Below are 14918 nucleotides of genomic sequence, written 5' to 3'. Positions count from 1 at the left end.
TGGACGCCGATGCGTTGAAGTGAAGTCACGATCGCATCATTCAACCACTCCCCCCTCCTGTCTCAGGATTCCACACTGGAAAGTTAGGACATTGCACTAGTTAACTTTAACCTGCGTTCACTTCTGCCATTACACTTGGTTTATACAAAAAGGAAAAAAAAGTATTAATAATTCTTGACTCATCCCGGAACGAGCCAAATTCTGGGGGACACCAGAATATCTCAGGATCCAAACGAAACCTCTTTAATCCCAATCTCATGCTGTATTTCAAAATAAAAGTCTTCTGAGCGCTGCCCATGGCCCTCGTTAAAAAAAAAAAAAGTCAAGAAATCCTTATGTTAATAGCATCTTTCCACGTCATCCCAATGGTTCTGGCAATATTCAATAGACGCAATATATGAAACAAATCCCGTGACGTTCGCTCGTTCAACTGTTCGCTTTGAGATCGCGCTTTTACTTAACTATAGTCTTCCCAATAATAACAAACATGCGCGCCATTGATGTGGCGAACCCTGCGGAGTCGCGCTAAGTTGGCGAGGGGACGTGAAGCTCCAGCACACCGAAAAACCTGCGGCGACCCTTCCACAAACATTTGAGTTTGTCGTAAGTCGCTATCGCTAAACGCCATGCAATGTATGTAGTGCTATATAAATACATTCGGTTTAGTCTTTATTGAACACAGCTACATGGTTACTTGAATAAGGCTCCCTTTGAAAAGCAATACGCAGGTTTAGCCAAAAGAAGGAGCTCTTACGGGGCCTCAAATGCTTCGAAGTCTCGGTTTCCCCATCCCTAGCATCCTATACAGACCTTTTTCTTTACTTAAGAAAATGAACGCACCAACCGTTTCCAAATTAAACACACTTCAATGCAATCAACGAGACAACACGGTCACAAAAACTTTAGGCATGTCCCATTCCACACATCTGCCGATCCCCCCCCCCCCTCCCCCGGGCTTCCATTTAATTACTTTTTGGGGAATTTATTAAAATCCAGAACTTTGCAACAATTAAGCAGTTGAGCTCACTACTATTAAATATATTATAAAACATAATAATAATATACTGTATATATTGTACAATATTAACTGGGATGTTAAAAAAAAAAATATATATATATATATTCAAAACAGCGCTGTTAGTCTGCTAATGTAGTGTTTCAATCGTGTCATGTAATTTACAAACAGACTTGGAAGGATGGAAGCATCACATTGTTACAAAAGAAACGCAAATGGGCTCACCGCCTCTTTTATTCATGTCACACATTACTATCCTTTTTTTTTTTTTATTTCGTGTGCAGGCCTAATGCAATGTGACCTTTGTGAGCACTTAGATAATGTGCAACTTTACTACATAGTAATACACTTTTACATCTGCCATAATCCTCTTTATGAGCTGTTGAAACTTGCACGTGACTCTTTCCAGCTGCTTGATGATAATTCCTGAAAAAGGAGCAATAGGAAAAACACAACTGTTTGACTATGTGTTACATAGTGTAAAGGGAAAGGGGGGAAAAAACATGAACCCTTTGGAATTTCTTGCATTTTTGCATAAATTGATTATAAATTGTTTGATCTTTGGGTGAATCACAGAACTAAACAGTGTGCTTAAACTAAAATCATAGAAACTCTCTGGTTTCCATATTTTTTATCCAAGATACTGTAAACATACACAGGACAGGGAGCAAAAAGAAAGTGAACCCTTGAATTTAATAACTGGTTGACCCTTTTCAAGTAATAACCTCAACCAAAACTTTCCTGTAGCTACATATCAGACACGCATGACAATCAGGAAGAATTTCGGATCATTCCACTTTACAAATCTCTCGTTAGCTCAGCAAGATTCCTGGGATCTGGCGTCAGCGCTCGACTTCATGCCAAAGCATCTCAAAGTTAGGATGTGTATATAAACTTGAATAAAACTGGGAGGGTTACGAACGCATCTCGAAAAGACTCGATGTGAGACAAAATATCCACAAATGCAGAAAATTCATCACTGTTGCTTCACTTACAGGGAGTGGAAACATGACAGCACAGCATTGAATGCTTCATGAGGTCAATCAACAACAAAAATTAAGGGCCCTGGCACATCAGCTGAAGATTTATAGAAATCACTGGCACATGCCAACAATTCTGTTGACTAATTTACAATATGCAAAACATTAAACCACAATGGGGTCCGCGAGAGAACGAGGAAGAAATCATTGTAATCTTAAAAAAAAAAAAATAAATAAATAATGGATGCATATTTGAAGTTTGTTAAAGAGCATTTAGATGTCCCACAGCATTACTGGCAAAATATTCTTTGGACAGATAAAACCATTGTCCAATAGTTTGGGAGGCCTCACCCAATAAGAGAACTTTTTACACAGGAATATTGATGAACTGCAACAGCTTTGTAAAAAGAAGAATGGTCCAAAATTCCTCCTGATTGTTGTGCATTACTGAGCTGGATTCACAGCATTTGGTTAAGGTTATTTATTGCTGCCCCCATAAATGTTCAAAGAGTCCTTAAATGTTACTTTTCCCGACCTATTATGTAAATATTTACGTACGTGTTTCCATAGCGCTTATACTCACTTGGGTCATGGGGTTGCTGGACCCTATCCAAGATGGCGAGAGGCGCAGTATATTATGTTCTGAAAAAAAAATAATGAAAACATACCTTTGTACGGTATTAGCTCAAGCACTCTTTATTTTTGTGATGTTGATTACGTTCAGACTATATTTTAAGAACAATTTATCCAGAAATGTAAGAAATTCTAAAGGGTTGGAATGTCAAGTCAGTTGTGTTGCATTGCGTGTGACTATATCAAGTTGGGTAAGAAAATATCGGACTTGTGGATGTCACGACTCTTTGCAGTTTAGACTTTCCTGTAGTCAAGTTTAGGGAGTGTTATATCAAGGAATGTGTTTTGCTATGGAGTACAGTAATATATAAACAATATCATTACAGAGTAAACCACATTTTTTCATCATGGGAAGATGTATGATTTGTTTTCCAGTTATGGTGTAATACATACAAAGTTGTTGTAAAAAGTTTCTCTTGGCTTGTCCCTTTCAGGGTCGCCACAGCCGCACATATGTTTGGCACAATTTTTACGCCGGATGCCCTTCCTGCCGGATGCCCTTCCTGACGCAACCCTTCTCAGGGAGCGGAGGCCCCAGTAAACCAGTGCTCTAACCACTGAGCTACGGGGCCTCCAGTACATACAAAGTTGTTGTGATTGTAATAATAGTACTTTGGAGTGTAAGGATGTACCACTTAATGGAGTGACACAGAATTACTGTGTTATGGAGCGATTAACAACATTATTTCATCGTACAGTGACAATTGATACAAAGTGATACAGGATTAGTTTATTCGGAAATGATACACGAACCAATTCCTTTTGCCGTAAATGATTACAATTTAATACATATATACACAGTTACATTGTTATAGAGTGATATAAAAATAAATTTACCTCGACACAAAGTGATCGTAGTCTTGCTATGAAGTGATACGAGGATCGGCTGTGTTGTTGTGCATTGATATATAGACAAATGAACTCCATAATAGTTTATGATCAGTTACCTGCAGGTGCGGGAAGGACGAGCAGCAGGACTGCAATCCAAGTTAATCCTAAAAAATGAAGCTGCATTTTTTTCCCCTCCGCGTCTGTTACACAAGCTTCAAAGGTTACAATGACCAGAGGTGACCAGAGAACCGCAGACACGGCACATCCTGTTGGAAACACTTCACAGAAAACATTCAACAATGTAGACGAACAAATTAATATACACATATGACAAAGAAAAAAAAACATTTCCCCTTGTAATAGTCTTTATTCTTGTACACTTCCAAGTTATTATGAAATGACATCTTCTCTTAGAACTTTAAAAGAAAATAAATGAATTAAATCAGACTTTTTAAAAATGTTACAAATGAAAAATACTAACGAATAATTTTTTCACAACACATTATGACATGAACAGTCCACTTTTATTCTTTCTAGCACAAGACACATTTTGACTCACTTTATCCCACCAACAATCCAACTTTTTTCTTGTAACGTGATTTTATTTCTGAAAAATTTAAAAATGTGTTTTTTATTAAAACTCTCATCTGATGTTCTCGACTTTAGTACACGTTTTACTCAAATTCTTTTTGAAAATCACCAAATTACCATTAATTGTCTTTGTTAAATGTTTGTGTCCCTGAAATATATATTTTTTTCTTCCTATAAACATGATTTTACAATAAAAAATATTGTGGTAAAAAACTTTGTTTTACTTGTACTTTGGTTCTTGAAAAACTGACGATATTTTTGTCATAAAATTCAGAAATTTTTATTACATATTTTTACTTGTAATTTTATACTTGAAAAAAACCTAAACCTCTTTCTCAAAATATTACTTCCTTCGAAAAATGGCAAACCTTCATTCATAATTCATTTAGTTAAAACTAGAAAAATTGCAAGTTTTTTGTTAATATTTTATTTAAAATGTCAAATTTCTCCTCGTATCATGACATTTATGTAAAATTATTACACCTCTGTATTTGTATTTTTGTGATTCTATCCTTGAAAAAGCAATACTTTATGGTTACAATATTATGACTTATTGAAATCATTTTTTTCCTCATGTTTGTAATATTGATCCCCCCAAAAGTAATAATAAAAAAAATATATGAGGTTTTCGGCAGCACATCTGTCTCACAGTTCTGAGGACTATGGTTCAAATCCCGGGCCCACCTTTGTGGGAATTTTTGCATGTTTTCTCAGGGCCTCTGTGGGTTTTCTACGGGCATTCCAGTTTCCTCCCACATCCCAGAAACATGCATGGTAGGTGAATTGAAGACTCAATTGCACATAGGTTTGAATGACGGGGAATGGTTGGTTGTTTATATGTGGCCGGCGATTGGCTGGCGAACCAGTTCAGGGTGTCCCCCGCCTCTCACCCAAAGACAGCTGGTATAGACTCTAGAATGCCCGTGGTCCTACTGGGAATAAGCTGCATGGAAAATGGACGGATGGATTGATGTGACATTTTTCCCCAGGAATAACATTTTTACTCATTTGAACATTTTTCTCTTTAAATTGTGGTTTCATTGGTGTAAAAACTACTATTTTTTATTGACTACTTCCCCCTTCACATTCATTGAAATGTTTTTTAAATTTTTGATTACTTCAATTCATTTGATGACATGAGTTTACTTCTTCTAATAATATAAAGCTAAATTACATTGATAATAATAAATAAAATAATTATAAAGCTAGAACAAAAGGGCCTTTTATTATACAAATCCATATTGTATGTAAAAAAAATTAAAAGTATGCCTGTGTGATGCGTTGTTCTAGCTGTAGAAATCCAGGTCTTGTTGATGCTTTTCATTTGCGTCCTGTGCTTTGGGAATTTCGTCATCTCTGAGGAAGCTCAGAGGGTGCTCGGGGGGGACAGTGTCGGCAAAGGCCCGACGGAGGATGTCGCAGGTGGGCCTGGAGTGCTGAAGAGTTTCCATGATTTGCTGGTTCTCCCTGGTGGCTGCCTGCCACACCACCTCCAGCTCCTCCTCCACCTCCCTGAAAAAGTCACTTTATTAGGTACACCTTATGTCTTATTAGTCCATAACACATCCTGTTGTTTTTTAAATGACACATTTTTATTCAGTTTTATGATGGATCTATGAAAAACAATTGCTTGATGACCATTCCTGAAAAACTGACTTTTGCTGCCATATTTCCATTTTGTATTTATAAATGCTACACATTTAGGACCTTATACTTTTATGATTTGGTCAATTTGTCATCACCATATTTTTTCCAGTTCCCACCCTGAATTACACATTTTGCTTGTACATAAATACCACACGACATTTTCTCATAATACTGACTTTTTTTTTTTTTTTTAAATCATTGACATCCATTTTCTGATCTATTTATCCTCACAAGGGTCGCGGGGCGTGCTGGAGCCTATCCCATCTGCCAAGGGGCAGGCGGCCAATTGCCGGGCACATGGAGACAGACAACAGTTGCACTCACAATCACACCTAGGGGCAATTTAGAGTGTCCAATTAATGCACGTTTTTGGGATGTGGGAGGAAACTGGAGTGCCCGGAGAAAACCCACCCAGGCACGGGGAAAACATGCAAACTCCACATAAGGCAAGGCCGGGATTTGAACCCCGGTCCTCAGAACTGTGAGGCCTTTTCATCATATCTTGTATATATTGTAAATTTTATTACACATTTTCTATCGGCTCCCTTTCTTACATCACACTCACTTCATCTCACCACTTCACTTCTGTTTTCTTTCTCATCTCTCTTCTCTCACAGCTCCTCTGTTCCCATTTCTTTCGTCCTTCTTTCTTCCCGCTCCAACATGATCAACTGCAACACTCTCCCTCTCTCCACCTCCCTCTAGTGCATCTTCCTCCTCTCTTCACTGCATCAATCACTCCTCCCCCTCGTCATTTGTTGCCTTTCTTACTCCTCCTCCCACCGTTTGGACTGCAGCAGCCTCTCCTCTGCCTGCTGTCTCTCTTCCAGCAGCCTCTGCAGGTGGACCATCTCCCTGTGATGAGAGGCTGCCTTCCCCGCCGCCGCCTCCTCCAACGCTGCCAGTCGGTTGGACGCCAGCCTGCGGTACAGCTGAGGTAGAGAGCGACACAACAAGAAAAAGAGAGAGACAGAGCGATAGAGAGAGGTGGATGCACATGGAGGACAACATCCCAGAAACAGCGTCAGCAAAGCGAGGTGAGTGGGGTTCCATTATGTGCGGCAACAGATGTGCGCACACGTACGCGCACACACACACGGTCAAACAGGTGATGCTGACAGACTGTCTCAAATAAGTTGATGTGTTGATCCTTTTAAGTAGGAATTATTTTGAGTGTGCTGTATGGGATTTTGCACGTTTGCATCTTTTTTAAAGCTGTGATTAGGAAGCCTTTTAGAATCATATCCATCAATCTTCGGTTGAGCATGTTCTCATTTCTGTAGGGTTGCATGTGAGCAGTTGGGAGTCCATCCTAGCTGACTTTGGGCAAGAGGCAGGGTACAACAGTAAATCCCCTCAATCATGCTGCTGCTAAAAACTTAAAATGCCCATCCCCACACCCACCAAAATCCTTCAGAACTGCAACAAACTACAGTATGATCCTAAATCATTGCAACATTACTGTTAATTGTAGCTAACAAACAAATGAATCTAAAATAATGCACTTGAAGTGTCCATATACATGTAAATGCTAAAAAGACTTACTTTCACAAACAACCCAGGTTAAATTTGACTCCTCTCTGACATGGTTTGCAACACATTGGACCCCAAAGCAGCAAAGCAGGCAGGACAAATCTAAAAAAAAATTAATTTTCTAGAACAGAAAAGAAGCAAAAGAGCCCCACAGAAAACTAAATACTAAATTAACAAAAATGTCAAAAAACAAGGTTCAAAGTAACAAAGAAACACTTGGTGTAAATGCAACTGCATAAAACAAAACATGACGGGAGATGCATCTTTCAGCAACAGACTACAAACAACCACAGGTTGATTGAGGACTCTAAATTGCCCTGTAAGTGTGTTCAGGGTGTACCCCACTTCTTGCCCGAAGATAGCCGAGATAGGTTCCAGCATGCCTGTGACCCTTATGAGGATGAGGCGGTACAGAAAATTAACTACAAATGACAACAAACCAATATGGATTAAAAGAAACCAGGAAAGTAAAAACAAGCAAACCAACGAGATCATGAGGAGCACACAAACATGACAAAAGTGGCTGGGGGGAGCTGATTGGTTGGCACAAGATAGAGGGGCTACCGAGAATAAGAAATTTACAATGCGCTACTCGTGGACTTGTGCACAGATTTTTTTAGGGAGCGGATCCTTCGTTATTACCGTAATTGAAAAATTCACCAATTTGCTGTTTTTAATGCTCAGGTCAAAGCCCTGTATAATACAAAAGCCCAATTTGACCCCTCCGTGGATATTACGCAATCCGCGTCACTGACCAATCAGAGGCCAGAGATCTGCATACACCAAAGCCCGTTTTTGCTCCCGCCATTTTCTCAGACAACATTGCATGGTCCAGTATAGGTTTTGTTAGCGTTTTATCACGTATTTGGGTTATTTAACAAAAAATATGGTTAAGAGGTGTAGTCACGGACTTTGTAATAGTGACGACAGGTATCCTGAAAGGCTAGTTGGTGGAGTTCGAGTCGTACCCTATCCAAAACCGAAGACCCAGTACGAAAAATGCTTTCGATGGATCAAACTTTGTGGAAGACCGCATCCTCAACTAAATCCATCTAATATCAACCGGAACAGATATGTTTGCACGAAGGTATGCCCTATATTTGATTTTCAATACATGTCTCGTATAAATAAATGAGACGTTCTCCGCTAGCTTAACACAGCTACGTGTGAACGATTGACACACTTATTCTTTGTTGAGCGATATTTAGCGATGATTGGACTGCACAAACGTGCCGGTTTCTTGCTGGCTCGCGGCCGAAGCTTAACCAGACTGTGTTTGCGCGAAGATATGCCCTATATTTGATTTTTAATACACGTCTCGTATAAATGAATGAGACGTTCTTCGCTAGCATAACATAGCTACGTGTGAATGATTGAATGAAATCAGAAGCATGGCGTCTCTCTCAGTTCAGAATGTATTGTATTTAGAATCTATAATATATCGTTGATTTGAATGAAATCAGAAGCATGGCGTCTGCCCGTCTAACAATGTATTGTATTGTATTGTATTTGCCATTTTTTACGAATTGTTTGTCTTACGTCAGCGCACGTGGCGTTGTCACTTCAGGAGGCGTGGTTAAGTGCCCTGTACGGAGGGGTCAATTGGCGCCATATTGTGGCATCTTAGGGTAAAGGAACTACATTGAGTCATTTGAGTGGCTTCATGTAATGCTTTGCTACCATCTTATGGCACCTACAAGAAATGAGAACCTGATTGGGGGGCCATCACTTGAAGATTTTAGCTACACAGTACTTCCAAGACAACTTCATACTATCAAGGCTGTGTTGCTATCTTGTATCTTTGACCGTCATAGAGATGGGAATAAAAAAAAAACATGCTGATGAGCTTTTTAGCGAATACCTGAGGATGGGTTCCACAGGGAAATAAAAACAAAAATGGGTAAATTCATCAATAGGTAGGTGTTCCCTGTAGCGCTAAATTATAGACAGTTGACCAGCCAATTGGAGGGCATATGTACTGACAGAGAAGCATTGAACGTGCGAAGCATGTTTTTCAATGTGGACTGAAGTGGGACTGCCCAGGGAGAAAAAACTCCACAGCCAAAATTCAAACTCTGAAACTAAAAAGTGTGAAGCAGACTTCCAAACCACTCACTCAGCTCTCTGCATGGAATCTCTTAGTTTCTCCTTAATATGATTAGTTTTATTATTATTCATGCGTGAATTTCATGGCAACATTTGCAATTAAGAGAACCGCTGAAATTGGCCAAAATCAAAGAAAGGAAGATTGAAACCGAAAGTACCGACTACTTGTGCATTACGCATAGAGCTTATTGACTTGTTTATGTCCTGTTCTTCAGGCCGACTTTCCCTCAGTCAAAGAGATAATTGCCTTCTGCCAGAGTGGAGAAAATGTCACAATTGCATTTTGTTTCTTTTCCCCTCTGCGTGACAGCTTAGAAAGAGCAAATTTCTTACAGCTCACTCATCCGTATAACATAACGCCTACTGAGACGTATCTGGATTACTTGCAGGAGTGCAACTAACAGTTATTTAAATAATCAATTCACTTGTCCGGTGGAACAGTGGAGCAGCTGGTAAAGCGTTGGCCTCACAGTTCTGAGGTCCCGGGTTCGATCCCGGACCCCCCTGTGCGGGGTTTGCATGTTCTCCCCGTGACTGCGTGGGTTTTCTCCGGGCACTCCGGTCCCCCCCCCCCCATATCCCAAAAACATGCAACACTAATTGGACACTCTAAATTGCCCCTAGGTGTGATTGTGAAAGCAGCTGTTTGTCTCCATGTGCTCTGTGATTGGCTGGCAACCAGTTCAGAGTGTACCCTACCTCCTGCTTGTTGACAGCTGGGATAGCCTCCAGCACTCCCTGCGGCCCTTGTGAGGATAAGCGGCTAAGAATATGGATGGATGGAATTTACTTTTCCAATATTATCATTAATAATTGATGAGTCAGATAAAAACAAAACTACATTTCCTTACTTATATTAAAATACATATATACATATATATATATATATATATATATATATATATATATATTTAATCCTGTCAATGCAGAAAAAGCACAAACATAAATTGATTATGATCCACTTACTGTTTTGGGCTGTAACAAGTCAGAAAATAGACAAAAATGCTGATCATTATTTTGCAACACAAAAGCAGCTGGTTGCAAGTGTCTTATTTTGATTAAACACAAAGAATCAGTCTGCTATCGTTGAGCACTCCAGAAAGTAATCAATATTTACTGTTGAGATCCTGAAATTCCAAGAATTGCAACAATTTTAAGGTAAACAAGAGTTGTCAATGATTAACCAACAACTATTGTTTGCCACCACGAGGAAACACACTCACTGGCATGAATAAAGGGACTCAACACCATCCATTTAAAAATTGGACCCTTTTGTATTACAGGTGAATCATCTTCAACAAACAACAACAGTCCATTTGCCTTGATTCAGTCTTTCTGAATTATCTTTTATTTCTGCTCTTTTGAGTTGTTTTAAAATGTTCTATTTTTAAAGCACATTGAGTACCTTGTGTATGAAATGTGCTGAAAACAATAAAGCTGCCTTGCCTATTGAAAACGAATGGGACCCATTTGGGTGACTTGCTATTCAAAACCAAGTGAGAGGAGACACTCCTGATATTTATCCGATAATTTTTCATACAGCATATCCTCACTAGGGTCGCGGGTGTGCTGGAGCCTACCCCAGCTAACTCTGAGTGAGAGGTGGTATACAACCTAAACTGGTCGCCATCCAGTCGTACTGGAGATAAATAACAATTAGCACACACATTCATACCTATGTGCAATTTTGAGTCATACTAAAAGTAATGCATTAATTACTTATGACATCACACGACAAAATTTTCTGAGTAACGCCAGTGAGGCAATCAGTCTCACTTCTTTTTGAGTTGATTAACTTAAAAGTCGAAGTTTCCCAGAAAATATTGGATGAAAAGCAACTTGTATTATTTGTGATACACAAGTACTTATTGTTTTAAGTTCAACTGACTTGCAAAAACTATTAAAAAATAACTACCGGTACACAACCACATCATTTTATGTTACCCATACTCAATATTTATTAGCTTGTGTTGTCAATGCTTTAAGTACACTTTAGTCAAGTGTCATGCTGGAGAGATTCTTTGTTGCATGTGCATGTACATGCGCACTCCTGGTGCATCATTTCAAAATCAAACCATATCTGTAATATATTTGTAAATGTAATATAAGATTAGTTAAAAAATATAATGAAGTGTTTTGGCATCATAATCTGTGGTACATTTATTAGTTTAAAATAAATTAGCAATTATATATATTTTTAGTAGGAGCATCAATAACGTCCGGTTATATCTCATTTGAATAATGCGGTTTACAGGATAAGAATATTTCATGCATTTTGCTTTTCTGCTCAAGGCCACCTGCGTATTATACAACCTGCCTTTTGCCACGCTACAAACTGCAACAGACACACTGGCTTCTTTTACTCTTAGACTTAGAATATCTTAGAATATCTGGACAAACCACAATGATTCCACTCCATCAACATCAGGTCCATGGAACAACAGACTGAATAAAAGCCATGCAATGGCGTTCAAGTACGCAGTCAGTGGGAAGCAAAATGATTCTTATAGTATTTAATGGTAACGAGGTGGTTACTAGCTAAGTGCCCTCTTCATTGTTTCATCCATTGGGAATCATCCAGTCAGTGGTATCCTGTACATAATGGCTTTCAGGAACATTGCAAATGACTTGAGCGAATGTGTTATGAGCAAAATCACGCAAGTATTTACAACAAGATGTGACTATGTATCCCTTCGAGACGAGGTGGCGTTGGAAAACCCATTACAGATCAGGTCAAGTTTGCTTGGATCGATGCAAGTTGCAATGATAACTGTGGTCTTGGCTGATAAGTGCAGCGAGCAAGGTCAGAAGAGTCCAGAGGGTTTTGGATGATGGAAGAAGAGTGAACCTATAGATTGTGTCTTGGGAATGTTCGGGCTCTTTAAAGTGCTCCTTTGGTAAATAAGAAAAGGCATTCAATGCCAAGGTGTCCAACAGCTCCAGTAGTGTGATAAAATGATGAGGTGACATGATGGCTTTTAAGTGGAAACATTGCAGGCTGTAAGTAGTTTGCTTGGGGCTCGGAAGACGAAGCTTCAAAATGTGATAATGACTCATAAATAGAAGACTGATGGCAGAAGAAAAAAAAAAACAATGCAAAAGTTGTGGAAAGAATTTTAAACAAAAATGTGACATGTCTGAAAATAGCAGAGATAGACTCCAGCACTCCCGCTACCCTTGTCAGGATAAGCGGCTCAGAAAATGGATGGATGAATGTCTCAAAGTGAACATTTTTGAAACACACACAAAACAAAAGGACTTCAGCTAGCCCCCCTAACTAACTAACTAGCTAACTAAGCATAACCGCAGCAACCACTGCGCATAAAGATTGATCATAAATAAAATACAAAATAAAGGCATTTATTGTCATTGTAGTGAAGTGGAATTGAATTCCAATAAAATTGGGGTTATGAAAACACAAAATGCAAACAATAATAATGACAAGCATATACTATAACTAGGATCTATGTGATTGCTAACAGGTGGAAAGTTTCTTGATCACCGTGACGAGAGGGCCTGGCTCGGCTGCCTGGAGCCAACCAACGTAAAAAGAACACAGTTGAGTTGCAATGGTGAAATTCTCAGAAAATATTCTCCTTTGTAGTATTGGGTCACTGGGAAATGTGTGAAAGACAAAGACTCTAAATTGCCCGGAGGTGACTGCGAGCACGAACGGTTTTTTGGTTATACGTACTGTACCCCGAGATTGGTTGGCGGCCAATTCAAGGTGGGATAGGCTCCAGCGCACCTGCGACCTTAGTGATGATAAGGGGTTTAAAGAAAATGAATAATTCTCAATCTGTCACCTACAGAGCATGACGGGAAGATGAGCTGTCCTCAGGCTGAGTTGGAGGAAAGGGAGCACTCTTTGTCGGAGGAGTTAGAGTGTAAAATCTGCTACCAGCGCTATAATGCACACAGTCGTCGACCCAAACTCCTGGACTGCCTCCATCGGGTATGCGCCCGGTGCCTGGTCAAGATCCTCTATGTCAGTGATGGCGCGGCTGGCATCTGCTGCCCCTTTTGTCGCCATCAAATGCAGATCAGCGAGTACGAGGTGTCAGCCCTGCCCGATGATGCCAATGTCATGTCCCGCCTGACATTGGATGGCAAATCCTGGAAATCTGACAACAACAGAGAGGTGGTCCTGTCTCCCATGAGCTTTTTCTCCTCCAGCCCGTCCAGCGACGTCTCCAACTGCCTCTTTATCACTATCATGGAGGTGCAGAGGGAGCCCCACCAGTTCCAGAATCCCAATAGCAGCTCCGACACAGACAACAATGTGGACTCACTTTCGGCAGGTCCCAATGGGCAGGTGGACCACGACGCTCTACCGAAGTTCTGCAATCATGTCCCTCGTATCTTGGTGTGGCTGCTGGGCTTCTTGTACTTTGGCTCCCTCCCACTTGGGATTTATTTGCTGGTTATCCAGAGAGTAACACTTGGCATCGTGTGCGTCAGTTTGGTGCCATCCAGTCTGACGGTCTGTCTGGTCTATGGCTTCTGTCAGTGCTTGTGCCAAGGCATGTGCAACTGCTACTCCAGGGGATGAATGCCAGTCAATCAAAACCGGTGGTGTTAATATAGGTGGAAACGATTACACATGATCCATTATGTTTGTGTATTTAAAGGCACCTGTAAGAAGGGGACCATTTGAATAGACTATAGATGTATTTCCACATAATAGTGAAAGTATAATGATGAAATGCCTTTGTGTACCTGCTAGTAACTACAAGTTGGTGAGTACCACAATGATTAAATAAATTGGATTTTTTTTTAATACATGCTCATGAATCATTGACTCAGGCTGCATAAATGTGGCCAGTTGTCTAGACTAATTTTGAGCATGCAACATTAAAGCCCCAATGACATGCCTATAAACATGCTAAAATAGATAGATTTGTAAGGAAAAATACATATAACATTATTCACTTCAATCTCGATACGAAAAAATAAATGAGCGGAGTGTGTGTCATCCATGCGCAAAGTTGTGGAAGTCTCACTTGACATTGAAGTGGTAGCCATATTGCCTGCTACATCATCAGCAGACGTCATACAGACATTCCCCATTGAAAACATGTAGTGGCCCCTGCTATGGGAGAGGAACAACAGAGATTTTCTGACTTTTCCGACGCCCCTTCTGACACTCTTTTTGAAGAAGAGAATATCTCACAATCAAGTGAAGTGACCAGGGCAATATTACCCAATTGTTTCGAGCCATATTTAGATGATATGCAGATGACAGTATGTAACTTATTCAGCTGCGAGTGACGACAACACTGTGGCCTGGGTGCGACGAGCCACTGTGGTAACGAGCCGATCATGGCTTCGGCCGGAGTGGCTCATCGGCGCCGAGCTGGGCCGCTTTACGGCGTTGTCGTCGCTCGCAGCTGAGTGCTCCATCGGCAGCGGCGTTGCTCATCCAGTGGCGTTGTGCATCACTGACGGCAGCAACAATGTCAAAAAATGCCAAACCCAGCATTTTATCCGGAATGTTCCTCCACACAGCTAATGATAACAAGCCTGAACATATCGTTCCATTGAACAGTGTGGATTGAGTGGTGACTTGGAAAATACAAACA

At 40.2% G+C, this 14918-nt stretch overlaps 3 protein-coding genes across 7 annotated transcripts in view; 1 reads left to right on the top strand and 2 right to left on the bottom strand.

Annotated features, from left to right (window-relative positions):
- abcc12 (ATP-binding cassette, sub-family C (CFTR/MRP), member 12) overlaps positions 1–3647 on the bottom strand; it is a 35284-nt gene extending 31637 nt beyond the window's left edge. The window contains exon 1 of one of the 2 annotated variants that reach the window (XM_061814850.1): positions 3576–3647. The gene's annotated coding sequence lies outside the window, so the exon portion shown is untranslated. The other variant, XM_061814849.1, reaches the window with a different exon arrangement.
- Positions 3648–5325: 1678 nt separating this feature from the next.
- cep89 (centrosomal protein 89) overlaps positions 5326–14918 on the bottom strand; it is a 34927-nt gene continuing 25334 nt past the window's right edge. The window contains exons 17-18 of one of the 3 annotated variants that reach the window (XM_061814853.1): positions 6481–6629; positions 5326–5562 (exon numbers count right to left, since the gene is read on the bottom strand). In XM_061814853.1, coding sequence (XP_061670837.1) covers positions 5337–5562; positions 6481–6629 — 375 coding nt within the window. In that variant the 3' untranslated portion in view covers positions 5326–5336. Of the gene's footprint in view, positions 5563–6262; positions 6630–14918 lie in introns of all 3 variants that reach the window. The other 2 variants (XR_009794253.1, XR_009794254.1) reach the window with 2 other exon arrangements.
- On the top strand, positions 6648–14170 carry zgc:165481 (uncharacterized protein LOC100073327 homolog). 2 transcript variants are annotated; one of them, XM_061814855.1, is made up of 2 exons: positions 6648–6734; positions 13149–14170. In XM_061814855.1, the coding sequence occupies exons 1-2, from the start codon at positions 6689–6691 to the stop codon at positions 13886–13888; spliced, it is 786 nt and encodes a 261-aa protein (XP_061670839.1). In that variant the 5' UTR covers positions 6648–6688; the 3' UTR covers positions 13889–14170. The 2 variants fall into 2 exon arrangements, with proteins under 2 accessions (XP_061670839.1, XP_061670840.1); XM_061814856.1 differs by lacking the exon at positions 6648–6734 and adding an exon at positions 12852–12894.

Source organism: Syngnathoides biaculeatus, chromosome 3 (genome assembly GCF_019802595.1).
Source record: "Syngnathoides biaculeatus isolate LvHL_M chromosome 3, ASM1980259v1, whole genome shotgun sequence".
NCBI classification, from domain to species: domain Eukaryota; kingdom Metazoa; phylum Chordata; class Actinopteri; order Syngnathiformes; family Syngnathidae; genus Syngnathoides; species Syngnathoides biaculeatus.
The sequence above is the reverse complement of the archived record's forward strand: the minus strand, read 5'-3'. Positions and strand labels throughout refer to the sequence as shown.